General features: G+C 51.8%; 2 protein-coding genes across 3 annotated transcripts in view; one reads left to right on the forward strand and one right to left on the reverse strand.

Moving 5' to 3' along the window:
* KIAA0101 (KIAA0101 ortholog) overlaps nucleotides 1-449 on the reverse strand; it is a 549-nt gene extending 100 nt beyond the window's left edge. The window contains exons 1-3 of the mRNA XM_014961581.1: nucleotides 399-449; nucleotides 214-291; nucleotides 6-127 (exon numbers count right to left, since the gene is read on the reverse strand). Of these exons, the coding sequence (XP_014817067.1) occupies nucleotides 6-127; nucleotides 214-291; nucleotides 399-438 (240 nt within the window). The 5' untranslated portion in view covers nucleotides 439-449. The remainder of the gene's footprint in view (nucleotides 1-5; nucleotides 128-213; nucleotides 292-398) is intronic.
* Nucleotides 450-2,696: 2,247 nt separating this feature from the next.
* TRIP4 (thyroid hormone receptor interactor 4) overlaps nucleotides 2,697-26,656 on the forward strand; it is a 34,403-nt gene continuing 10,443 nt past the window's right edge. The window contains exons 1-11 of one of the 2 annotated variants that reach the window (XM_014961599.1): nucleotides 2,697-2,975; nucleotides 3,646-3,812; nucleotides 4,023-4,159; nucleotides 7,894-8,127; nucleotides 9,068-9,146; nucleotides 10,813-10,942; nucleotides 11,746-11,961; nucleotides 12,477-12,603; nucleotides 13,335-13,522; nucleotides 14,608-14,732; nucleotides 15,547-15,638. In XM_014961599.1, coding sequence (XP_014817085.1) covers nucleotides 2,890-2,975; nucleotides 3,646-3,812; nucleotides 4,023-4,159; nucleotides 7,894-8,127; nucleotides 9,068-9,146; nucleotides 10,813-10,942; nucleotides 11,746-11,961; nucleotides 12,477-12,603; nucleotides 13,335-13,522; nucleotides 14,608-14,732; nucleotides 15,547-15,638 — 1,581 coding nt within the window. In that variant the 5' untranslated portion in view covers nucleotides 2,697-2,889. The remainder of the gene's footprint in view (nucleotides 2,976-3,645; nucleotides 3,813-4,022; nucleotides 4,160-7,893; nucleotides 8,128-9,067; nucleotides 9,147-10,812; nucleotides 10,943-11,745; nucleotides 11,962-12,476; nucleotides 12,604-13,334; nucleotides 13,523-14,607; nucleotides 14,733-15,546; nucleotides 15,639-26,656) is intronic. The other variant, XM_014961600.1, reaches the window with a different exon arrangement.

Genomic DNA, 26,656 nt, shown 5'->3' on the forward strand with positions numbered 1-26,656 from the left:
CCCGCCGCCTCTCCGTCGGGCTCCCGGTTCTCCTTCTCCGCCAGCCGCAGGAACTCGCCGATGCCCTTCTGCCAGGCGGGTGCGGGCCTGGGGCACGCGGGGTTCCCCCCTCCACGGCGACCTTTGCCTGCGGGGAGCGTGGCCGTCAGTCCCGCCGCAGGCCGGCCGGGCGGGAGGGAGGAGGGGGGAGCCCCGGCCGCGCCCCGCTCTCACCTCTCTTGGCGGCCGGCGACGGTCCCGCGTTGAGGCTGCTGGAGCCCAGCACCTTCCGGGGAGCCCTGGCGACCAGCACTGCGGGGAGAGCGGAGCGGTGAGCGGCGGTAACCGGTGCGGTGCGGTCCCTCCGTCCGTTCCGTTCCGTTCCGTCCCGTCCCGTCCCGTCCCGTCCCGTCCCGCACCTTTGCGCCCGGCCCCGCCGCTCGCCTTGGTCCGCGCCATCCCCGCCGCTCGCCCCGCGCGGGAGGTGCCCCCGCCCGCGGGGAGACGCCATTGGCCGGCGCCCGCCAATGGGAGCGCGACGGGACGCTCCCCTCCCTGAGGCGCGGCGCGCGGGGCCCCTCCCACCGCTCTCCTCAGCCCCGTCCCATCGGGGTCCTGCCCCTCACATCGTGCCCGTCGGGGACCTTCCCCTCAGCCCCGTCCCCGTCAGGGTCCTGCCCCTCACATCGTGCCCGTCGGGGACCTTCCCCTCAGCCCCGTCCCTGTCAGGGTCCTTCCCCTCACATCGTTCCCATCGGGGACCTTCCCCTCAGCCCCGTCCCCGTCAGGGTCCTTCCCCTCAGGTCGTTGCCATTGGGGACCTTCCCCTCAGCCCCGTCCCCATCGAGGTCCTTCCCCCCACATCGTTCCCATCGGGGACCTTCCCCTCAGCCCCGTCCCCGTCAGGGTCCTGCCCCTCACATCGTGCCCGTCGGGGACCTTCCCCTCAGCCCCGTCCCTGTCAGGGTCCTTCCCCTCACATCGTTCCCATCGGGGACCTTCCCCTCAGCCCCGTCCCTGTCAGGGTCCTTCCCCTCACATCGTTCCCATCGGGGACCTTCCCCTCAGCCCCGTCCCCGTCAGGGTCCTTCCCCTCAGGTCGTTGCCATTGGGGACCTTCCCCTCAGCCCCGTCCCCATCGAGATCCTTTCCCCTCACACCGTTGCCGCCGGGGTAGCTCCTCTCAGCGCCGTCCCCACCGGAGTCCTTCCCCTCAGGCCGATCCCATCAGGGTCCTTCCCCTCAGATCGTTGCCATCGGGGTAGGTTCCCCTCAGCACCGTCCCCATCGGGGTTCTTCCCCTCAGCCCCGTCACGTTCAGCCCGCTCCCACCGCTGCGGTCACCTCAGCGCTGCCGCCCTCAGTGTGGGCCCCGTCAGTGTGAGTTCCCTCAGGGTCTCTCCCCTCAATGGGGGTCTCCTCAGAGTCTCACTCCCCTCATCTCCACTCCCCTCGGCCCTGTCCCTTCAGCACGGCTCCCCTCGGGGTCTCTCCCTCAGGGTCTCTCCCCTCAGCCTGCCCCCCTCAGCATGGCTCCCCTCAGGGTCTCTACCATCAGGGCCTCTCCCCTCAGCCCGCTGCCCCCAGCTCCCCTGGCACCCCAGCCCCACAGCACAGCACTGGCACTCACTGGTACCACAGCAGCCCGAGGGGAGAGGAGGAAGGGTGATTCTGCTCCTCCATCTGACAAATCGTGATGGCAGCGCTCAGCTGCAGGCAGGGCCATGAACACCACCACCCAGCCTTGCCAAGAGAGGGATATTTGTTCCCTTCCAGGTCCTTGCAGATGTGAAGCCTTGGCTCTCAACAGTTTGCTGCCTGCCCACAGCATTTAAAAAAAAAAAAAAAAAGGAAAAAAAATATTTGTTCCCTTCCAGGTCCTTGCAGATGTGAAGCCTTGGCTCTCAACAGTTTGCTGCCTGCCCACAGCATTTAAAAAAAAAAAAAAAAAAGGAAAAAAGAGAAGTCAGCGAGCTGCAGTGGCTGGGAGCACAGAAAGCCCTGCAACACCTCACATTTTGGTCCCAGACGCTTTTCTTCAGCACCAGCACGAGCTCGGGTGGGTCCAGTGTGAGGGAACAGGGTGGGAGAACTTCTCTGGCTGAAAAACGGTGTTTCTTCATGGTCTTTTTCAGCATGTTCCCGGACCGAAGGCACCGCAGGACTGCACAGACGTGGTGGATGCCGGGCAGCGCTGGGGGGTAATCCATGTCCCCCGGGAGCAAGGCAGTGTGCCAGGAGGGACACAGAGGCAGCCGGGGAGCCCAGCTAGGCATGGCGCCCAGGCACTGGTGGGGCAGGGATGGGACCTCTTCTCACCTCCTGCCTCCAGGCTGCGCCCGGAGCTCCCTCTGATGTGAGGGTCTCACTGTGCTTTAGCCTGGCAGCTGGTGGGGCCAGGGGCTCTGGATGAACCCCTCTCCCAAGACCCACCCAGCGCTGGTTTCTCCAAGAAATCACACTGTCCTTCTCCAGTGTGTCCAACATCTCAGCCATGTTGGTCCCAAATGCATTTATCTTTAATGCTCCCTTTATCTTTTAATGTTCATCCTAATGTGTGTTTGCTTAACCAAGCTTTTAGTGCTAGCGTATTCCAGTGATGGTGCAATTCTCCCTCCCCCTCTATTTCGTGGTGCTGGCACCCTTCGGCAGAGCCCTGTCACGGCCCGAGTGGCACAACCGAAGGGACTGGGGGACAGGGTGCTCTCCCAGTGAGGGCTGCTGCCGCTCCCCCGGCCTCTCCTCACACCCCTGCCCCGCTTCCCCGGCAGCGAGGGGGAGGACAAGGGCCGCCCTCCCTCCCCTCCGGCCCCCGCGGGGAGCCCCGGAACGGTGTCGCCGCGGCCGCGTTCCCGGGGAAGGGCGGTCGCCGGGGCGGTGCGGCGCCGTTTGCCTTCCCCCGGGCGGAAGATGGCGGCGCCCAGCCCGCTCCTGGCCTGGTGCGTCCAGCACCTCCGCGGAGACTTCGGGCTGGACGTGGGCGAGGAGGTGGTGAGGTGAGCGGGGCCGGGGCCGCCCCGGGGTGGGCCGGAGCCGGGGCGGGCCCCTCGGGGCCGAACCCTTCGCCAGGGCCTAGCGGGTCCTTCCTCCCCGGCCGGCTCTGACAGGCCGCGGTGGCCCCTCGCGTCGCCTCCGGGTGCCCCCTCGGCCAACGCAGAGGGGAAATGGTGTTTTCAGAGCCGCTCCTGGGCGATCTGCGCCCCGCGTTGCCCCGCGGGTGGGTGTCCCGTGAGGGGACCGAGGGGTGGGAGGTGGCACGGTCCTTGTGGGTAGGTGAGGAAGGGTGTGCTGCTGTCACCATGTGTTTGAGCAGGAGCTTGTTGGTTTATGGTTAGATTTTTTATGTTACTCGGTGGGAACTGGAGTCTCAGAGTGAATTTTTTAGTGTTTGGCAGAAGGATCAGAGGGCTGTCACTGCCCTGCAACAGGGGGAGAAAGATATTTACTTTCCGTTTCTTTTTTCCAGTGAAAGAACCACAGGGGATTTCCCAAGGTGTCTGTCTCAAACTTTGACTCATAAACCCATTCCTTACCACAGCCTGTGCAGAAGCCTGATCTGAAGAGGAGAGCTGTGTTGCACTCATTACATACATGTGCGATTAGGTTGTTGGTTTCCTCAGAACAAAAGCCCCCTTGCCCATTTTGATCCATCCTGTCCTCTTGCAGGTACATCTTGTCGATAACAAACGAGGAGGAGATCCGGGAGTATGTCATTGACCTCATCCAGGGGACTGATGGGGAGAAGAGTCGGTTTGTAGAAGAGCTGCTGTCAAGGTGGCGGAAGTCCTCCCAGCTGCCCTCCGAGCCTTTGCCAGGGTATCGGAAAAAGGATGGTGAGTGGTACAGGGAGGAAAGAATTGAAGTCTCAAATAAGCTTGTCTCAGTTATTCCTTTTATTAACAATTACCTGAAGCCAGTCCCCGTGACTGGTCGTATTTCTGTTCATCGTGGCAATGTAAAGCTAATTTTCGTTCACCAAGCGGTTGGGGATGTCTTTCTTTTGCTGGTAGTTACCCAGCCTTTGTGCTTTTGCACGTTTCCAGAGGCTTCGGAAGTGCCTCGGGCTGGAGACCAAGGGAAGAAGGGTAAACGCAAAGGAAGGAACAAGCAGGAGACGCCTGCGTACGCTGAGCCAAGCGCACACGTAGAGGAAGTAAAAACCCCCCTCGACCTGGCCAAGGTGAGTGTGTCTGGTGCCCGGAGCAGGCTGTGAGACTGGCTGCTGAGGGCACGCTTTGAGCCTGGGGAAAGGGCTCTGTCAGCGAGTTGTGCGGTTGCCCAGTTGCAATGAGGGGGTGTCTGTTCCCCTGCACCGACTGTTCAAAGCTGACGGGGGATTTGGACGGGCTGTGCTCATACCCTGTATGTGTGTCCGGGAGTCTCAGAATCACAGAGTCACAGAATCTTCTAGGTTGGAAGGGACCTTAAAGATCATCTTGTCCAACCGTCAACCTAACTGACAAAAATAGACACCCACACAACAAACAGGGAGCATCATCACTAAACCATACCTCCCAGCACTACATCAACCCGTCTTTTGAACACCTCCAGGGATGGGGCCTCAACCACCTCCCTGGGCAGCCCATTCCAATGGCTGATAACCCTTTCAGTGAAAAAATTTTTCCTAATATCCAGCCTGAACCTACCCTGGCGCAACTTGAGGCCATTTCCTCTTGTCCTGTCGCAATAACACATTTGTGGCATGGTCCTTGAAACCACTCCCCAAATTTTGAACTTTTTCCTAAAATCCAGCCTGAACCTCCCCTGGCGCAACTTGAGGCCATTTCCTCTTGTCCTGTCGCCTGTGACTTGAGAAAGAGACCGACCCCCACCTCTCTACACCCTCCTTTCAGGTAGTTGTAGAGAGCAATAAGATCTCCCCTCAGCCTCCTCTTCTCCAGGCTGAATAACCCCAGCTCCCTCAGCCTCTCCTCATAAGACTTGTGCTCCAGACCCCTCACCATCTTTGTTGCCCTTCTCTGGACCCGCTCCAGCACCTCAATGTCTTTTTTATGGTAGGGGGCCCAAAACTGGACACAGTCTCACTGCTCTGGGGCAGATAATGTGAGAGTGGGGAGAAAGATTGCATGTTTGTGTCTATAACGGAGAGTAAAATAATAATCAGGTAGTGACTATCTCAAAATGGATTTTACTCCCCCCGGAAGAAACCTGGATGTGAGAGAGCAGACGATGGAAGTAGATGCTGTCATTAGTAGTAAAAGGTATTTCTTTAAAGCAGAGATGTGAAGGTTGAGAAATTGAGGAAGCCGTCAAGTGGGTAGAACATTCCTTCTTGCTGTATTTAAACCTTCCCAGTCACGCTGAATAACGCTTTAACTGGCAACCGAAATGTTTCAGGCTGCTTTGGGGAGGAGGCCTTGGGCACTAGATGGAGGGATCTGAGAGCTGTGGTGATGCCTCTCCACTGAGCAGCAGCTCTGGCTTGGCTGTTTCTCTCTCCCCTTCAGCTCTACTCCTGCACCTGTAGTGTTCAGGTTGAGATGTTGTTCTGTTTTGTGGAGAGATTTTTTTTTCAGTATTCATAAACAGCCTGAGCTACAATGAAAGAAACTGCAAAATAAGAGTGTAGAAACACTGAAACCCAGGAAATCCCCCTATTTTGAAGCAGCACAAGGCCGTGCAGCAAGCAGTAGTTGCCTGTCTCTGTGATAGTTAACTTTTTGCATCAGACTTGCTTTCCGTTCAGCGTTTCCCACAGTCAGCACATCAAATGTGACGATCTTTGTCATTAAATGTCAATGTAATTAGCTAGGCTGAATTTCTGGATTTTATTTCCAGTAGTGGATTTTGACTCAGAGCTGCGAACCCGAGCTCCTTCCTTAGGCCTGGGTCCAGCTGTACACTGACTGGCGGCACTGGCTGGCACCAAATACAGCTGGATTGCTGCCTGAGGTGTGAGGGTGTGCTGCACAGGGACACCTGTGGGGGTGTGCAGCGCGCTCAACGTGCCTCCTTAGATCTGCCGTGGAGTCCTTCAGGCTATAAATGTCAAGCATTGGTTGTGCCTCCCAAAGTTAAATTCCATGATTTTGCCAGGTGCAACTGTGACCGAGCAACATCTAAATCCTGAAGAAATGGTGGAATTTATATTTTTAAATTGAAATTTTTGTAGTAGGGAGGCTGCAAATTCTTGAAGTTCATGTAAAAGTATTTGTTTTTAAGATAAAAACCCCATATTTTTTGAACTGGAGGGTTAAAAATGGAGTGTAATGTTCCATTTCCTTGTAGCTGTCTTCAAACTTAATTAAAAAAAAAACCAACAGCAAGCTGAGAAAGCTCTGCCGAGGTTTGCTAACCAAGGTTGCTTTGTCTGGTTTTGGTTATTTTTGTTCCTGACAGTAGTGTTTGGATCTGGCAGTGGCAGTAAAGCCTGCTGGGCGGAACTGGGGGTACTGGAAGTGCTGCATCCCTTGTCACTGAGCCACTAGCCTGCTGCCATTGCGAGCAGATAAAAAGAGTCAAGGCAAGAGGTGCCCCAGTGCCACAGCACGGCCCCGTCGCTGAGAAAAGCAGCGTGGGAGGACATGGCCAAAGAAGCAGCAGCCGCTGGCTGAGGTGTGGGGCAGGGAGCGGGCGCGATCCTCGAGCGTGCAGCAGAGAGAGCAAGTTGTTTTTCTGTGGAGAATGAAAACAGGCTTTCTGGGAAAGGGCTTCTGAGAAATCCTCTTTTCTATTGTCGAGAGAGGCTGTGGAGAGGAGAGGGAAAGAAAAGCTGCGCTTGAGCTGCAAGAGGATTTTCAAGTGTGTCATGGATATGACTAGTAAAGGCCACAGAGTGTGTTTATACTGGAGTGCTGCTTGCTGAAATAGCTCCAGCAAATAAATCCTAGTCTCTCTTGGTCATGGCCAACACACAAGTCATGGCTGAATCCAGTCTCATCTAGTGCTTGTGCCTGGAGTGTGCTGCGCTTGCTTTTCAAAGCATCTGGTTTTGAGTATCATCAGAGGAATGGTAGCAGTTGGCTTTGTTCTGTTCCTCTGGGATGATTTCTGTGCTGTAATTAATTCCTGCAGTTAACTTCTTAACAATTCGCTTCTCAACTGGTACCTGCTGGAGATGGTGGGTGGGAGGAGGAACCTATTGTTTCTCTGATCGAGGTGTAAGGTCTGAGGGAGAAAACAGAGAACTCCACTGTGAGATTATTAATCCAGCCATCGAATATACCTTGCTTTCTTTCAGATAAGGGTTTCTCTACTGCAACCTGACCCAAAGCTTAGTCCCTCACCCAAGGCCAGACCCTGTGCAGTCCCTGATTGAAACTCAGAGAGGTGAATGGCAGAATCACTGATGCCAAGTCATGAAATGAGGAGAAGAACTTAGATTACAGCTAAATACTTGAACATGCAGTGCATGGAAAACCTCTGCTCAGGTGGCTGTGTTGAGTGGAAAACAAAAAATGCTGAGTGGTGAACTTCCTGTGAATGACAAGGTCCTGCTGCCACCAGTGGCTCTGCTTCTGGGGACAGGCACACACAGGACTTCACAATTATGAACAGGGGATTGCTATAACCTAAATAGACCTTGAAAATAAATCTGGCTGTAGCTGAGTTGCTGTTTGAAGCTGTTAAATACCCGTGAGTTGGTAATGCAGGACCGGAGGGCTGACAGCACGCCAGCCATCTAGACCCAAGCAGTTTTAGCTTGCAGAGGCAGCAAACATCAAGTGGATCCACAGCATCCTTGTGTCCTTGCTTTGTTTAGATTCCTTGGACCTTTTCTGGCAGGCCTAGGCTTGTCTTTCCGTTGAATCTGGGGGCTGGTCCAAGTTTCATTCCAGTTACAGGGTGACCCTTGTCTGAGTCTCCCCAGCCTGTTCAAAGGTGGGTGTTTTCCCTTTGCTGCTGGTGTTGCAGTGTGAATACAGTTTGTTTCTCTATTTTTTTGCTTCTCAGGCCCAGGAGAACAGCGGTGGAGTCAGTGGCGGGAGCAATTCCTCTAAGAAGAAGCCCAAATACGTCAGCCTGTACACCAAGGAGGGGCAAGACAAGCTGGCCGTGCTGATCCCTGGCCGTCACGCCTGCGAGTGCCTGGGCCAGAAGCACAAGCTCATCAACAACTGCTTGGTTTGCGGGCGCATTGTCTGTGAGCAGGAGGGCTCTGGACCCTGCTTGTTCTGTGGTTCCCTGGTTAGTGACGAGGTGGTTTTTATTTGCTGTGCTTGGATGTGGCGCAGTTTGCTCAGGGATTTGAAATGGCATGGGGCTGAATTGGCCTCTCACATCAAAGTTTCTCTAGCAAAGGTTTCCAAGCTCTTAAAGCTGGGCGGAAAAGAACCTGTACTATCTCCTTCTGGGGGAAGGAGAAGTGCTGTGGCTTTAGGTCACTTTGTGTTTCTTTTATGATGTGCGGCTTCTGAGAGCAGAGAGGTTTCCCTCGTAATTCACATGACTTTGGAGGTTGCCTGATTTATGACAGTTTCCTGGGGCTGTCCTGTGTGTCACATTAGTGTCCAAAATGTGTGCAAGGCTTCAGCCCCATCCTGGGCGCAGCCCTGGTGGCCTTGTAAGGGGTGGCGGACGTGGGCAGGGCCGCTGTGGTGACTTCTCTTCAGCACTTGTATGGCATGTGTCACTTGGGATACCTGTTACACCCTGCATTTGTTTGAAAGGGCACCTTCTGGAGAAAGTGGGCGAGTTAATGACTACAGATTAAGTAAAATTAACTTCAGGAGAGAGGAAAATATTGGTTGGATGAAGAAAATGTTTTCAATCAAATTGGTTGCTATTTTTAAAGATGTGTTTAGCTCCAAGTGGTTATCTAAGAGAGAGGACTTCTGTGCTTAGAGTTGCTCATCTGCTCGGGGAGGTTTTGAGTGCGTTTCTCGTCCTTCGAGATCATCTGGTCGTGTGCTCACGCACAGAGCAGAGAAGGACCAGGCTGCACGTTTCTCCTGGATGGCTTTTAGTACAGAATGAGCTTTCAGGTTTCTCTCTGTAAATAACGCTGAAGGGAAGGAAGTGAGGACTGTCTCAGCTGTTTTAAACAGCTTACCCTGAGCTGTTGTCCAAGGCTCTGAAGCTGGTCAAGCACATGATGTCCTTCCTAAGTCTTCAATTTTTCCTTAAGGTATGCACTAAAGAAGAGCAGGACATTCTTCAACGGGACTCAAACAAGAGCCAGAAGTTGCTGAAGAAGCTCATGGCAGGTCAGTAGCAGTTACATACCTGTAATGTAATGAATCCAATCCGTTATGCAACAGCAGGAGCCCTCCTCTGCCTTACTGTGCTACAGTTGCCTTGAGGTTGTGTAGGAATGAGTGTATGTCCCCCCTGGTGTGTAAGTTGTCTAGATTCATTCACCCAATTTTTAAAGAATTGCTGGAAAAGTCTAAAGGTAACGTAGAAGTCAGTTCTTGGGAGCTGACACCTGAATGTTTCTCTGGGATGCGAATTGCCAGGACCATTTGTGAACTTTATTTGCTTCAGACTGGTGGGCGTTGAAAAGATGGCTGGGAAACTGGCTCCTCGTGTCCTCTCAGCAGCATTTGTGGCCTTCAACAGAGGTGATAACTGTGAGTGTCAAATGGCAGCCTATAATGTCGTTACCCAGAGGCCCCAAGGCTGCTCGTTAGGCATTCCTGAGTCAATCACATGAACTGGATCATTGTAGCAGTCCTTGAAAATTAGGATAAGTCTCATGTGGAATGTGTGCTGTGAAGATGCTGCTGCTCTTTGATTTGCTGGGGCTAAAGAGGTGGTGGTTAATATTTTCTGATGACTCTTCTTGTCTAACACTTATCTTGGGAGCTAAAAATAGAAACAGAGGCAAGGAAAGCAAGAGGAAATAATACCCAGTCTCCCAGAGAAGACCTGTGCATTATGGGGATGTTTGTCTGAGTTTATCTGAAATATAGCCAAGGTCACAGTGTTCTTGGTTGAAAAATACACTTTACTGAAGAACTGGGGAAATATTTACTCTGGGTCTCAGTGTCAACTTCTCTTTAGAACTGCTGAGATGGCAGGAGGTCCTGTAAGTCCTTGAGAGTAACTGCTGATCACAGAGTCGGTCTGTTCATAATCTTCCCGCAGAAATCCTGAGATACTTCAGGATCCCCTTTTCTTACCCATTTTATTGGTTTCCCCTTCGGCCCCTGCCAGGTCTTGGGCTGGTCATTATCTGCCCAGGTGAAAGCTGAAACGTGGTTAACTATTGGTCTGGGGAGTGAAAAAATATGGATTGTTGACTACAGGGAAATACAGGCCTTTTTGTTTCCCCAAAATAAAGGCATTAGCCTGTGTGATGTCTTCTGTGAAATGCATCTTCCATTGTGGAGAAGAGGTGGTTGCTGGGAATAGATGTCTCCGTTTCTATCAATAGCTGGTCTGAAAAACCTGCTGAGGTGTGTTGGGGGAGGATTTCGTTTGTGAGAGGCTCACAGAGCAGCAGACAGGAGGCTTGCTCTCTGCTTACCTGGCAGTTGTCAGTGATCTGTCCTGACCACGCATCTCTGTGTGGAGGTGACAACACTTAGGTGAGAGTTTGGCTCTTAGGAGGGGACTCAAGGCCTGTGGCTGGTGATGGGTGGAATTTGCACTGCCCACAGTGTTAGGGAAAGCTGAAGGAGAATCAAAGACCTTTTCTCTAAACACCACCTAGATGTTGTCACTGTAGTATTTAAATGCTTCCTCTTCTTTGAAGGAGGGAGTCTGTGAAAGGGACTAGAGGGATAATCAGGGCTTGAACCTGGTTTGAAAAGGTCCGAAGTTCTTTTAGCTCTTTGAATGGCATTTGTGTTGGGGGCATTTCTGCAGCCAGGCCCACTGAGACTGGGCTTTACACAACTGACCATTGAGTTGTGATTTCTATCTCAGGTGCTGAAAGCTCAGGGAATTTGGATGCTATAAGCAAAGACTTACTGCCTCGACAAGAAGCTAGACTGAAGGCAGGCCTGGAGATGGCTGTGAAACACAAAGACAAGTTGTTGGAATTTGACAGGACAAGGTAAGATACTGGGAGAACTGGGAGACTGTTGGGAAGTACCATAAATTATCTGACAAGCTAAGCTGCCTTTAACGGAGGGATTAGAGTTCCGTCTAAAATCTAGGCTATAGCTACAGATTCTTTAACCTTGGTGTTTGGTGGAACAAGAGTGAACCCCTTGAATGGGTCCTATTTGGATGTCCTTGCTTGTATAGAATCACAGAATCACAGAATGGTTTGGGTTGGAAGGGACATAAAGACCACCCAGTGCCACCCTCTGCCCTGGGCAGGGACACCTCCCACCCCACCAGGTTGCTCCAAGCCCCCTCCAACCTGGCCTTGAACCCCTCCAGGGATGGGGCAGCCACAGCTTCTCGGGGCAGCCTGGGCCAGGCTCTCACCACCCTCACAGCAAAGAAGTTCTTCCCCACATCTCAGCTCCATCTCCCCTCTTTCCGTGTCAAACCCTTCCCCCTCCTCCTAGGGGTCCCCTCCCTGATCCAGAGTCCATCCCCAGCTTTCCTGGAGCCCCTTGAGGGACTGGAAGGGGCTCTAAGGTCTCCCTTCTCCAGGCTGAACCCCCCAACTCTCTCAGCCTGTTCTCACAGCAAAGGGGCTCTGGCCCTCACAGCATCTCTGTGGCCTTCTCTGGCCCAGCTCCAACAGCTTCATGTCCTTCCTGTGCTGAGACATCCCTGTCCGTGCCGGTCCAGCTCTCTAGGGAGAACAGAAGGGAGGCGGTGGAAAGGCAGGTTTGGGGCAGGCAGCGCTGTGTGACTCTCCCATCGTGCCTCTCTTCTCCTCTTGTGGTTGTTTCTCACCAGCGTGCGTCGCACCCAGGTCATCGACGATGAATCAGATTACTTTGCCACGGACTCCAACCAGTGGCTCTCCAAGCAGGAAAGGGAAGCCCTGCAGAAGAGAGAGCAGGAGCTGCGAGAGCTGCGTCACGCCTCTCGGCTTGCCAAAAAAATCACCATCGACTTCGCTGGCAGGCAGATTCTGGAAGAAGACAATAGCATGGCTGAATACCACAGCAAGTGAGTGAGAACTGGCAGCACGAAGGCATCCCCGACAGCAGGGAGGTCACAATTGGTCTGGACACTGGTCTGGTTGAATCTGGAAGAGCAAGTGTAAGGAAAACTGAGCGAGCCGACCCCCTGAAGGGCACTTGGGCACTTGGGAGCAGAGGTCTTTTTGGCTTGCAGCATATTGGCTCCTTCAGCACAGCTCTGCAGAGACCCCCCCCTAAGCCCAGCCGTGCGAGGCTTGCCCGGGGTTTCAGTAGCCCTCATGTCTGTTAAAGATAAAGCTGCCCTGGCAAGAGGTGTTGCAGAAGGGCTCTCCCAACAGAACCAATCCATCTCAAATTCAAACCAGGCTGAGCTGCTGCAGCAGAGAGGAGTGACTGTTCAAACTGGGAATCGGACCTGGCAAGGAAATCGTTTAGTGAGGGGAGGTGGTAAAAAATGCTTTGGGTCAGAAGAGTTTCTGCAGAGAGAAGGGGGACATTGCTGGGAGAAGCAATTTTCATGCCTCTCGTTTGTGCTTGCAGACTGGATGAAACCATTGAGGCCATTAATTGTGGCGCGCTGAGCCAGCCAGCTGGGAGCCCGGAAGCAAAGGCGGCTTTGAGTTCTGGTGTTTTAGTGAATCCCCGTCTTCTTCAGCCTGCTCCTTTGGTCAGTATGAGTTGAATGATTTCTACCAGAATAATGACTAACTCTGGGAGGACAGAGCTCAAGAATTGTGAATTGTAACATGTTTGTGGTACCGCTTTCCCCCCTGTGTCTGAGAAATCCTCATTAGCCATCTGAGTTGGGGACAGAAAAGGTTTGCCAATGCCCTGCTCTGTTTCCTGCCCTTGGGAAGTTTGGTTTATTGGGGTTTTAGTCTCCTGCCTCCCTTTTAGGAAGAATTTCTGAGAGCCAGCTTAAGGTTGTGTCACTTTTTCAGCTCTAGTTATGAAGCCTTTTCTGCCAGATTTCCAATTTCAAAAGGGCGTAATCTCTCCCTTCCAACTCCACTGCAGTTGTGGCATGCTTAGTGCACGCGAAGCATTTGGAGGCTGGATGATTCCCAGATTTGAGTGCTGATGGCTGTGACTGCTTTGAAAATGGTGTCTTCCTGTGAATGCTGTGAAACACCAGCAGGTGGATTTATTCTTTACATCCATAGTTTAGCTGTGTTGTGTGGAAAGGAAAAACCGCACAAAGGGGAGCATGACCTTGCTTTCCTCCTGCCAAAGTATTTAATGTAAGTGCAGCAAGCTTGCAAGGAGGGAAGGTGATCCTAGTAGGAGTAATGTCTCTGTCTTTAAATGAAGGAAAACTTCAAATAGGATTTGCATTTGATGTACGTTTTTCCTAGAGAGGTGCTAACCTTTTTCTTATTTCTTTTGAACACTCTGAAGTGGGTGGACCAAACTGGTTTGCTCCCACACAGGAAAGCCATCCATTCCATGGACACTGGAAATGAGCCTGGCTCGGAGCGGAACAGGCTGCGGATTCAGGATCGAGAGCTGCAGGAGATCGCAGATGATGGTTGGTGCCTGAGCATGCACCAGCCTTGGGCTTCCTTGCTCGTAAGAGGAATCAAAAGGTACAGGGGTGGCCTGAACTGTAATATGTCCTGGTCAGCTCTTGCTTTGTAGGCGAGATGGGAGGTTGTGCTTCTCAGAGGACCTCTGTGGACTCCCTGGCATTGTACGCTCACTGAGAGCTACTGACAGCTCCAGGTTTGGAAGCCATGCTTCCTCAGCCACTGAGGGTTTGAGAAACCAGTGAATCTGTTTTTCATGAGAGTAGCGAACCTGAAAGGTACAAGTTTCATCACAGTGGGTAAATTCAGAGAGAGGCTGAGATTTCTGCCCTGTAGTCACAGTGTACCTTTCTGGAATTTGAAAGGCAAATGAAAGATGCAAATGTGAAGTATGTTTTCCTGGTCTTTTTGTCCATCATAAAGAAGGCAACAGTGGCACCAGGCTTTGTTAAAAATGACTAACCACCTACACACTCCCCTTTGCCACCACCGTCCCCTCTGGGCTAGGAGCTGGGTTGCAAAGAGAAGCTCCTTCAGCCCAGCATCCCTGGCACGTTAATTCACATTTCCTACCACTAACATAGAGCTAAGGATCTTCTTTAGCCTTTTTTTTTTTTTTCCTTTCCTTCACGGAGTTTTCCATTTTAGAGAGCAAAGCTTTTCCACTTCCCAACCTGAAGATGATGTCAATCTTAATGTACCTTGGTTTCTGCATCTGGGAGGTGTGGGGCTGCTGTCAGCTGCTCCAGCACAGCCCGAGAGCCACAGCTAACGACCACTTCCTATGGGTGCGTGGTCTGCTATGACTCCCTAGGTTGTGTCCTTACTGTGCGTAGCGTTTTGAGCTTGTAAGAGAATTGCACGAGCAGATTGTCCTACGCCCGTGCCCGACATACTGCTGTACTTGCAGGGGACTGATGCCCTTCTCTGCTGTTGCTCTAAAGCGGCGAGGACATGCTCTGCTTGTGGCTTTATTTCTTGCCCATCTCAGCTTTTCTCTGTAGTGCTGACACGTCACTGGAGTTTAAATAGTGAGGGCAAAGCTTAGCAGCAGGAATTGTGTAGCAAAACGTTCGATTGAAAAATCTGTCCTTGTGGGTGATTTCTGCTGAAATTTAAGTCCTAAATTCTCCTTTATTCTCTAGGGTGGAGGGCAGGACCTGGTACACATCTCATAGAGGGCGGTTATGGATTGCAGCTACTGCTAAAAGACCTTCCCCTCAGGAAATCTCTGAACTGGAGACCACCTACAGAATGCTGCTCCGGAAAGGTGAACTTCTCTCCTTGGATCTTTGTATTATTTGGTACATTGAGCCACGTAATGAGCAGTGTCAGAAAGCCCCCTCTGCTGAGCGGTTATTACCGCTTTGCTTCTTAACCTTCTGTTCTTGAAATTCTCTTCATCCTTTCTACGTTTCGTCAGCTGAATGGATGTGGTGGCAGACTTTAACTCCGTCCTTTAGCTGGTCACGTTCTCCAGGCACAAACACCATCAAATTGCACCTGGCTTCTGAGATGGCCTTTGATGGCAAAGGACTTCATTTTGTTCTTGGCTCAAGCAACGAGCTATGGAGTGTGTGCTTGCCTGTGGGTGAAGTGGCTTGTGCTTCAACCTGTTTACAGGCGTGTTAAGGGCTCTTCAAGTATTCTGTCCTTGTGGAAATCAGGATGGAAAAGCTGCAGGTTCTCGGGAAGACATTAGTCTCTCATGTGGGTGGGAGGATGCTGGGGGCTGTGCTGTTCAGCAGTTTTGCAGTGTTTCTGCTCGTCACCCAGCTGAAACATCCTACAGCAGGATCATCTGCTCCCTTGTCCGGGCAAAGGGCTCTTCCTGCACTGTATGCTCCTCTCTCAGAAGCCAAGCAGGGGAAGGTGTATATATAATTAATTCTCTCAACCTTAGTCCTGTCACGGTGAAGATCCTGAGCTGGAAAAAGAATGACAGGGTGTTAAAATTGCTGTGTGTTTTCTTGTGCCTCAAAAAGTAGAAGTGCATGGTGGGAGGGAAAGGCACCTGGGGGATAGAAGACCCCAGCACTGTGTGGGGATGTGGGGCTGATTATGAGATGTTCCTTTTGATGCAGATGTGGAATTTCCGAGCGATTATCCCTCAGGGTGCCTCCTAGGCTGTGTGGACATCACCGATTGTTTATCGCAAGAGCAATTCAATGAGCAGGTGAGTACAGCAAATAAACTTTTACAAACTTGCGCTAGCCAGCAAACTTTTAGAGTAATACAACTCTCCTCCATGAGGTGGTCTAGAGAAGGCATTGAGTGGAGATTTTAGACTGTGATGAGAGAAGACACAACTACTACACGGTCTTGTACGTCTAGAAAGAGAATGTACCGAGTAAGTGCATTTCAGCAATAGTGGAAGGGAGCGGTGGACTGACACAGACTAATTCCCTCATCAGTTGGGTTGAAACTAGTTTCTCATGTGCTCTGAAACTCTTTTCGATAGGGACTCACACCTGTTTAATTAGATCAGTGCTGGCTGGACGGACCGTTCGGCAGGGGCTGGTGCTGGCTGTTGCTTCCCGTGCTGCGTGACGGATGTGCAGCAGGACGCAGTGGCTGAGCTGGGCTGTGGAAGACAGGAGCCTGCAATGCATTAATGTTGCATTTCTGGTTTTTATCCTCATTTGGCAAACTTGGGAGCTTACATCTTACCTTCATGTACCTTGTAAAGCACTGATTGCTCTTGAAACTTCATGGGAGTCCTAATAGAAAGAATTGCTCCAAGTTTTTCCCGGCCAAGCAGCAATCTTTTGCTACCTCTGGCTGTAACTATGTCGATCTTCCCATCGCAGGGAGAACTCGGGATTAGGAAGGATCAAGTACCTATTTGGCTGCTTTTGGAGTGCAGCAAACAGCTCCCTGAGCACAGCCACCAGAGACTTTGCAGTTATCGCAGGGATTTGTGTGGTAAAGGATGTAAAGGGAGACAGGAGAGCTGTGGGGTCTTCACAGAGACCCTGCAGAGAGGACACCCAGAGCCCCTAGATACAGGGAAGGAGGGCCAGCTGGAGATGACAGCAGATCAAGACTCCCAAGGGAGTCAGGGGATGTTTGAGTGGCTTTTTGCTGAATGAGGTGACCAGGTGACACAGATAAGGTTGAGGTACTGAGGCCTTCTTGGCCTCAGGCTTCCCCAACAAGATCTCCCACAGATCTCACGCTTAAAGGCAGGGCACAAGGAGGATAAGGAGTACCTGTAGTTAAGGGAAATTGAATCAGGAGTCCTTTGAGGATGGTGTGCATCCAGATGTGCTGAGACAGTTGGCAGATATCTTTGTGAGACCACTTTTAGGTTGGAAAGGTCACGGAGATCAGGAGAAGACCCTGATAACTGTAGAAAGGTGACTATCATGTCCATCTTGAAAAAGAAAAGTAAAGACGATCCTGGACGCTTCAGGCCAGTCAGCTTCCCTTTGGTCTCTGGGAAATTAGTAAGAAATTAGTAAGACCTCTTGGAAGCCAATTTTTGGCATATGGAGGAGAAGGACATTGGGAATAGCCAGGATGAGTTTACCTAGGGGTAAAATCATGCTTGACTAAGCTGATTACCTTCTATGATCCAGTAATTAGAGTGGTGAATATCTTTTACTTTGTATTTATCAAGGTTTTTAGCCTGGTCTCCTGGAGCTTGCGTGCATCCAAGGTCAGTCATTATAGTTTGGGTTCCAGGGCTGACAACTGGCTGGGTCATTTGGATTCAAAGTGCCATGGTGGTTGCCTTGTCATCTCTGTGGAGGCTGGTTGCAGGTGATGTTCCTCAGGGCATTTTCCTTGAACTTCTCTTCCTTGAACTTTACCTTGAACTGCTCAGCAGCAGGGCTGCCATTCAGAGGAGCCTCAACAGGCTGGAGGAAAGGGCTGACAGGGTTTTTCTGAAGGCCCGATGCCAAACCCTGCAGCTGGGGTGGACGCACCCCTGCTTGGATGCTGGGGAGCGGCTCTGCTGGAGGCACAGGGGATCTTGGCAGCCAGTGAGCAGAATGGGAGCTCTGGCAGCAAGGGGAGCTGGTGGCATGATCGCCCAGTATGGCCAGAAGTGATCCTCTTTGCCTCAGCATTGGTTAAACCACATCTGGAATATTGTGATCACAAAAAAAGATATTCATAAACTGGAATGAGTCCAGTGGGAGGCCACCAACATGGGGGGGGGGACTGGAGCACGTGCCTGGTGGAGAGGCTGGGGAAGAAAAGAGACCTTCTGTTTCCTGCAAGGAGCTTATAGAGAGACAGCCAAACTCTTTGCTGATTACATGGCAGGAGGATGAGAGACAAGGGTGATAAATTTGAAGGAAAGGTTTTGATGGGACCTAAGAACAAAAACTTCCCCATGAGCACAGCTGAGCACTGGAGCAGGCATTGCCCAGGGGAGTTGTGCAGTCTCCACCCAGGAAGACCCAACAGGACAGAGCCTGGAGCAACCTCACCTGAATTTAGTGCTGACCTTGCTTTGATCAGGAGGTTGGATGAGAGACCTCCTGAGGTCTGTGTCTGTGATGCTGTGACTGACTCCAGGCCCAAAACCTGGAGCGGTGGCTTTCCTTGGGGTGTGTTTTGTTAACCCACAAAGCCTGCGGTTGGTACCAAGCCCAGCATGGCTGTCCTCAGTACCGTTTCATGTCTGGTCACTCCACTGGCCATTGTATAGTCAGGTTAGGGCTTGTGGGAGTCACCAGGCCATCTAGGGCTTGATAGCAAACCAAGACCATCTTGTGAGACGGAATAAATGTGTTCCTTGGGATGGAAGAGGAGGACACACCAGGCTGATGGATGTCTCCTTGCCATGAAGAGCTGGAGAGGCATCTGCAGCTGGAGGCTGATTCTCACAGAAATTGGCATTTCTGAGCCCTGCAACTTTTTTTAGCAGAGAGAGATGGAAACTGGAGATTAAGAGAATATTTCTGATGAGGTTGTGTCTCTTCTCAGTCGTGGGTGGAATGGGGAGAGGTTGGAATATGAGCAGCAGAGGGAGCTTTGGGACTGGAATACACTGAAATCTGCAGGAGTGTTTGGCCTTGAATGGGATCAAGTCTTGGGAGAGAGAGAAGGAAAGGACACTGCAGCTAGTGTAGGGTGGTTTTTGTGCCTGTAGCATCTGCTGATTTACAGTTTAAGTGGAGAATCTCATCCTCCTTCTTGGTGGAAAAATATATCCTGGTCTCTCACAAGTACTTTTCTTTCCCTAACGATTCCCCCTCTTCCTTTCTGGGTATGTTCTTCAGGCACTGGTAAAATGGCTGTGACAGCTTCTGGAAACTGAGCTGTAGGTAACTAGCTTTTAATCTGCCCGTAGAGGAGCCTCACAATTAGCTCTGGTCTCTGTAAATTCCTCCCAGTTTGCTGGCACTGCTTGGCTGCAGAGGCACTGGGGGAAGAGTAGTATATTCCAGGAGCGCTGTTATCAAAGCTATTGCCGAGAGATTTACCTCTCTTCTCAGTGCCACGATGCTGTGGCACGTGCAGGTATATATCTCACTGGCTTTTTGCTGCTCCCATATTGCAAACTATTTATAATTCCTAATTTGTTGCCCTTTTTGCAGTGGGCTATTTGTTTCCCAGGACCGCTTTATGCAGCGTTTGTTTCCCTAAGCTGCTGAGATTGAATTCAGAGATCTGAGCGTGCTTCTGAAGCTGGTTTATGAGGGAATACATGTTTTTGTGGACTATCATGAGCAGCAAGTGCACCTGAAGAAAGCTGAGATTAATTTAATTGCCAATGCTCACAGGGTGAAAAAGCGTGCAGCGCCAGCTCGGAAATCTGAGCTGGATCTTGCTGGGAGTAGGAAATCCCTGTTGCTCACGCTGATGATTCAGCCCAGGTTCATCAGCCACCGGCACCAAAGCCACTTGTCAGCAGTGTCATCCAGGCAGTTCTTGGTGGACAAAGACTCCTCCTCGCATCAGGGGGAGAGGGAAAATACGATGACGTGTTTTTGCCCCTTACAGCACGCAGAAAGCATTGAATATTTTCTAAGGATCTGCAGTATATTAGCAAGTAAGGTAAGGGGTTGCTGCAGCAGAGACCTCTCAGAGAGCGAGCCACCGCAGAGCTCTTTCCAGGCACGGTGCTTTGACTCACACCTCTCCTCTCACCAACTCACCTTTGAAGCTTCTGCATTATCCAGAAGAAATCATTTCACAAGTGCAAGGAAGCCACGTTTGCAGATTGTACCCACCACCTGAAGATTAAATGGTTCCCTGTCCTGCTTGTTGCCTTTTGATGGTGGCCCTGACTTTTTCAGAAGCCACGGAAGCTTGTTTTGACTCTGCTGAGACCATTGGTTCCCATAGGCAGGGGAGACTCTTCCTGGTCTGTCTCTCCTGCGACTTCTCTATTATTTCTCAGTCTTTTTGATGCTGTCATCCTCCCCCTATTTAGTACCGTCTGCAGATTTAATTTCCTTGCTGTTTGCATCTTCTCTCAGGTTGCTAATGAAGATGTTAGTGGCACCCTGCTGGTATTTTTCTATCATTATCCTCATTTAATATATTTTTTTACACTTGTGCTCAAAAAACATCAAGCAACGATGCTCTGTTTCGCTGGCTGCTGCACCAGCAGACTCAGACCAAGTCCCTGCCCCGAGAGCTGGCGTTATTATTAGGGACTGGTTATTTATCCACATCATTACCAGACGTGTAAGCCTGGCCTTGCGTCACCCCTTCAGAGGGCTCGGTCTCGCAGCTCTGCCCTGCGCACGGTATTTGAAGAGCGATTGAGGTTGTTGAAGTGGTTTGCAAGATCTGCAGGGCTGTGTGAGAAGTGATGACAGGACAGGATCTCGTGTGCAGTAGCTGGCAGGGAGCAGAGGAAGAGCAGAGCGGGGATGTCCTTGTGATTAAAATCAGCATGGCGTCAGATGACATTGCCCTAATCCCAGTTGTGCTACTTATTGCATGAACTAGTTAAATCTGTTCCTCTGGGTCTCTTTCCCATGTGGAAAATAAAGCAGCGCTTCCCCGTCAGAGATGAGATGTGCCTAACAGGACTGCTCAAAGCTGTCATCTTTGGATCCAAGCCGCTCTAGGAGCAGAAGTTATTATCAGGCAGGAAAGCCCAGCCCAGGTACCAGGTGTCCCCTGCTCTGTTCGCAGGGCACTGAAATGAAAGCTGTTCCCTGAATCCAGCCCTGCTGAATTGGCTGCTGCCCGGAGCTCCCTCCGCGTGGCTCTTAAACCTCAGTATTTCCAGTTGAGCTTTGCACATCTTACACCTCCTCGGAGCGCGTTCTGGGCTCGTTTCCTTCTCTTCCTGGCAGCCACCCAAAAAGCCTTGGTCGAGACCAGAATGATCCCTTTGTTATGCTTTTCGTCGCTAAAGGTGACCTGGAAACATTTTTTTTCCCCCCCTCCTGTTGAGATGTGAGCATTGACGGCGGCTTTTCCTCGCTCCGGGGCTGACGTCACCGACACCTCGAGCAGAGCAAGGAGCTGCCTTTCTTTTCCCGCGTGAGGTGTCGGTGACTTCAGCAGCGCTCGCTGGGGAGACACGGGACGGTGCAGGCAGGGCTTGGCAAGAGTCTAAAGCAAGCAGGGGACTATTTACATTTATGCCGTTTTAATGTGCTCTGAAGCCCATGTTCATTTTGCTAATGACTTTGATCCCAGAGACTATTACTTTAACTGGAAAAAGAACATTTCCGCTGCTGCTATTTCGGTAGATGGTAGGTGTGTTTGGGCTTATTTTGAATGCGAGCGTGCAGACGTGCCGATATCGAGATGTAGCTATTACCTCGGGTTGAAATATTGGGTAATTATGTTTGACGGGAGTAAAGTGTTTATTTTTCATTTCTAGGTGATCACTTAGTGTCCTAAATCTGCACGAGGGAACATGTCTAAGCTATTTTTGGGCCATGAGATTGCAACTATCATTTAAATGGGCTCTGTCTTTCCCTCTCAGGAAATTTGCGTTTAATCTCTTGCCCTCCTCTTCCCTCCCTGGTGAAAATAACAGCAAAAAAAAATGAGACTTGGGCACCAGGCATGCAGGACTCCCTTTGAATTCTCAAATAAAGAGTGAAGGAGAAGGGTACAAATTTTCTATATTTAGACTCCAGAAGGTGCCTGTTGAGATTATCTCCAAATAAAGGAACAATGGCCTACTGGTAATATTTTCCTAAGAAAGAAGTTAATGAGAGGGAGAAACACAAACATATACACTGACGTCTGCTTTGAAGAACAGTATAAATACGTAGAGACTTTTTACGAGGACCTTCTCCCCAAAGTAAAGGTTTCCCAGCGCAGGCTCGGAGCGAGACAAATGCTCGTTTGTGCGATGCTGTGGCTGCCCTGGCACCTTCACTCACCCCCCACCAACGGGATATTTGCCTTCTCATTCCTGAGGTTTAGTTACTGCACCTCTACCAGCGAATGATTTTGAGCAGGGGTTTGGAGACTAGATGAGATCTCCTTCCTTCTGCAGCGATCTCGGTGGCTGTTAATGATTGCAGCCCACGAAAGGCCTTTGAACTTTGCAGGTCCCTGAATTCTCCTAAGCTGAATTTGTCTTTTGCGTGTAGCCCGATTCCAGATCAAGAAGAATTAGGCGTTGCTCTGGCTTGCAGGGTGAGCCATCTCTTTATTGGGTTTCTCACCGCGTGAAGCCCCCCTGGTTTGTGGTTGTGGGAGCGGCGTGGAGCAGGCACACAGCTGCTTTGGATTATAGACGGTAAGAGATGGGGGAGTTTTTCCTTATGTGAAGTGCTTTGGTTTTCATCAGAGACTCTTCTGAGGCTCCAGCTGCCTTGCATAAGCCAGCAGGTTTGCTGAGGCCACTGCTCAGTCTGTTAAGATGAAGGAGAGATTGTCACTTGATGATGATTAATTTAGGAATGCATTAACATGCCAAAGAAATCGAATGATAGAGGCTAGCTTGCCCTCTCCTCTGGTTTCCTAGACCCTAGGGAAAAAACGAAGCCAAGGCTGAAGCATATGACTTAATTAATGATGACTGTGGACTTAGCCTCTGCTACCATTTCAGCAAACTAGGCAGTGATGTGGGATTATTTTTTTTTCTCCTTTCAGATGTGGTCACTGATACTTCCAGCCTTCTTGGTGTTTGTTTTTTATTTAATGCTGAAACCAAGGGTTAGATAAAATGGACCTCGGGGCTGGCTGCTGCTCAGGTGCCCCACACTCTCACTGTCCAGTTGTAGCTCCACCAGGTTGAGCGGTGACCACCCTTTAGGTGGTGACCCCAAATGACAGAGGAGCTGGCAGCTACGGAATATCACCGCTGTGGTAAACGTACCGGTGCCTGAGGACTCCGTGTGCTTCAGCTTCCCTCGGTGTGTCACCAGTTTCATAACCCTGACCAGACCGGTCGTATCCTGGTTCTGCCGTGCGTTGGGCTGTGAGAAATCCCATCATGTTGGTGGGATTGAATCAATAGCTGGAAGCGCCGCGGGCGTCACGCCTCCTCGGGGAGCAGCAGCAAGGGTCAGCGTGGGGAGTGGTGGCTGCCCAAGTCAACCAGGGCAGGGACACCGATGCCTTATCTGCACAGGGCTGTGCTCACCAAAGTTAGGTTTCTATTTTCCAAAGTTTAGCCCATCTCCGTCACCTGCTGAGCTTGGCTGCCCCGCTTTTACCCCTTTGCAGAGCAACTCTGATTTACAAAAGGACTTTATGAAGCTGATGGGTGCTGGGTGGCTGTATCTAGTGGAGTGCAGGCCTCTGAGCTGCTTGAGCCAGAAGCAGGTGCCCCGGTTCCCCGTCATCTCCTCCTCCCCACCGCCCTCTCTCCCCTTCCTTGCCAGGTCCTGTCCGGCCGTGCGGGCAGAGGGGCTGCATTGCAGCTGAGGCCAGCCCTGCCTCCGCCGGCCCTTGGCACGGGAGGATGAAAACAGCTCTTTCAGCTGAGCCCGGTTCACTACGGAATATTTTTTCCGAGTCCACCCAGTTTCCCCCGCCGGTTGTCAGGCGCTCTGTAAACATCTCAAGCCCTTTCTGTGCTGCTGGTAGGGTTTGCCACGGGCGAGTATTTTCTCAGGCTGGGATCTGAGCCGCAGCAGGGTGTTGGTGGCTGTAGGTCCTGCGCCGCCTGTTCGGGGAGAGCAGAGTGGGTGCAGCCTGCACCGTGTTTGCCGGCACTGCGGGGTCCTCCAGGTCTCCCTGTAGGCCGTAGCCCTGGCCGACTGCGCAGCGTTTTAAAATCCGTGTGCACCAGCACGGGTTTGAATATTAAATCTACATTTCAAAGTCCTGTTATTACTTATTACGTTTTAATTGCTTCCCCTGCCCTTTGAATCAAAGTACAGCTTGTGGTGTAGGAAGGCGAGGAGAGCCGGGCTGGAGGCTGGGAGGTGGAGAACACCCACCGGCTGGATCCGAGCGGCCGGGGGAAGGATCCCGCGGCGATCCCAGCCTGCTGCCTCTGGAGCTGGTTGCGTACCAGCTCCGCGTGCGAGGGGCAGAGCGGGCAAGGGCTGACAGGCAGCGCTGTGGGGAGAAGGGGAAAGGGAGGCAGGCAAGCAAAACGCCTCACGCATCCTGGCGAAGGGAGCCGCTGCCAGCACATGATCTGCCAGCAGCAGATGTAAGCTCTCAAAAACAGCAGGGAGGATGTTGACTGCAACAATGCATCAAGGCTGCGGTTTGTAACCTCAATAGTAAGGCAGTTAACTTTTTTTTTTTTTTTTTACAAAGACATTTTGATTGCCAAATCCATAACCATTAGCAGCTGTGGTTGCGAGCTGTTCCTTCCTCACACGTTGCAGTCTAGACCTGACAGGCTTTCAAACAAAAGTTTGGCTCCCGGCTTTTGTTTGTGTTTCTTTGTGATCCTGCTTTTTTTTTTTTTTTTCCTTTTTGCCTGTTCTGTTGATTGGGATTGAACGTCAGTGTGTATCCCTTTTCTAACCCAGCCTGCACAGAGTGCCTCCTCTGCATCCATGTGGCCATCTTCTGTGGCCAAGGGCAGCGTGTAGAGTTCCTCGGATGCATGTTCGCAAGGCTGCAGGCCTGGATGTTTCTGCCTCGGGCTAGAAAATTTGGCATTTCTAGAAAGTTGGATCTGCTTTGGGGTTTCTGTTTAGGAAAATGTTACGTTTGTTGTGAGCCAAAGGCTGGTTGGCCTGTGCTAAGGCAGAGGGAATGGGTCCTTGAAAGATGATGCTTGAAAACGTGCTGGAAGTTGAAAGTGTGATGCAAGACCGTGTCATGAGGGAGATCAAACCTTGCAGTGAAGCACTTGGCACTCTGCAAGCTCTTTCCCAAACTGGAGGTCTGAGTCAGGAGAAGGTGATACAGAGCAACAGTGAACCTGGATCTCCTGGCCCAGGCGACGGCTCCAGTTGCCAGTCGAGTGTCACCCTTGGATGAACATGTCCTGGAGCACTTCAGGGTGAAGAGAGGTTGGGAGATTGGCCAGATAATCCCCACCAGTGACTGTCTTTCCAAAGAAGTGGTGGAGACCAACACTGCTAGAACAACAGATGGGGAACCGATGCTTCAACACCACTCTCCTTGGAAAAGTGACAAGGATGGGTGGCACTTGGGCACAGCGATTCTCGAAGGCTGGTCCTGCCGACTGCAAGAAGGGTGGGATTTTTTATTTCCTCTTGATATTTAATAACTCCAACCTGCAGCTGGGCTGCAGAACCGCTAACTGGGCTTCCAGCGCTGCATGGCTTTGAGCTGCAGCTGCACTCGGGCAGCTCCGAGGGGTGTCTGCAGGCAGAACCGGGGTTATTGCTGGTGGTGCTTTACTTTGCAGCACCCACAACTGGATAAGCATCGTCGCTCTCGTTTTTGAGGGCTCCATTTCTCCTGCATCCATATGTCCATGTTGTAGGCGCTGTGAATGCCCCTCTTTGGCTGTGGCACCCCCCCGGCACTTGCCAGAAACTCCTGACTTTCTTTTCCTCTTTTGCAAACCACTAAAGAAACATTTTCTAGCTGGATGGTGAGCAATTTCCCTCCGGAGAGGAGGAGAAAATGGCTGTTTAGTAGTTAATTACCTGTTACGTTAGTCTGACAGCTATGAAGCTTATGAGGCGTGAAAGAAGAGCGGATCTGCCTTTCCCACAAATCACCAAGAAAAGGGGGTGAAGGAGGTTGTGCCCGGCTCCCGGGGGAGGCCTCGCATCCCGCTCCTCTCCCTCGCATCCCGCTCCTCTCCCTCGCATCCCGCTCCTCTCCCTCGCATCCCGCTCCTCTCCCTCGCGCGTGGCCACGGGGCTTCTCACAGCGCCCGGGGAAGAGCCCGGTGCGTGTTTTTGCCTGCTGGGAAGAGCTGATTTATTGCCACTGCTGGTTCCTGCAGCCCTGCTCTTTCCGAGAGGACGCCATCTCTGCCAAGATTATTTTTTTTTTCCCCCTTTGAATGCGTTTTACGGTGAGCTCTCTTGCCAACACATGGGCTCCGCTTGCTTTTATTCTTTCCAGACAGCGTTGCTTTCCAGCGCTGCCTCTTTCATTTCAAAGCTCTTAGAGAGCAGCGGGGAAATGAAGGCTGGAGCTGGTGTCCTGGCCCAGCGCTGCCTGGCAGAGCGAGCTGTGTTTCCCCTGTTGGTCACCCAGCAGGCATGCCAGGAAAATGATTCAACCCTTTCCGTTATTAACCTTGCAGAACATCTCAACCACCTCCTCGCCGTTCGGTGCTGGTGCCCCAAGGCCACCCCCAGCAGCTGTAAGATGGAGAGGATGGTGGTGACCTGCTGAGGAACTACAGGTTCCAGCGTGCAGTTCTCCACCGCGCTCCGGGTAACCGGGAGGTGTGCTGGGGCCGGGCAGCCACACGCTTGGTGGGCAAGAGGAGTGGAGGGGAGCTGAGGCTGCAGTGCAGGGCTCTGTAGGCCAGCCTGGAGGCTATTCCCACCCACTGTCAGCGTTCGGTCTCCCGCGCTACCATTGCTTGTCTCCTTTTGTGTCCAGAGACCTTAATAAGAGCGGAAGATGCTCTTGAAAGGTCGCTAACGAAGCTGCCGGGGAGCGTTTTGGCTTTGTGCTGCGCAGAGCCGCTGCTCTGCTGCACGCGGTGCCTTTGTTCCCTCCTCGGATGCACCGGAGCAGAGCTCATCTTGTTAGCGATGGTTTGGCACTCTCCCCCCCGGCACGGTTTTCTTCAGCTCTTTTGATTCCCCTCCCTTTGGTTCGTGGTACTTGTGTTCCAGCAAACGCAGCTTCTCAGGGAGGAGTGAAGAAATCGAGGGGCTCGGGACAGCCCCCCCCCCCCCGGGG

This window comes from Calidris pugnax, unplaced genomic scaffold (genome assembly GCF_001431845.1).
Source record: "Calidris pugnax isolate Ruff unplaced genomic scaffold, ASM143184v1 scaffold492, whole genome shotgun sequence".
Taxonomy (NCBI): domain Eukaryota; kingdom Metazoa; phylum Chordata; class Aves; order Charadriiformes; family Scolopacidae; genus Calidris; species Calidris pugnax.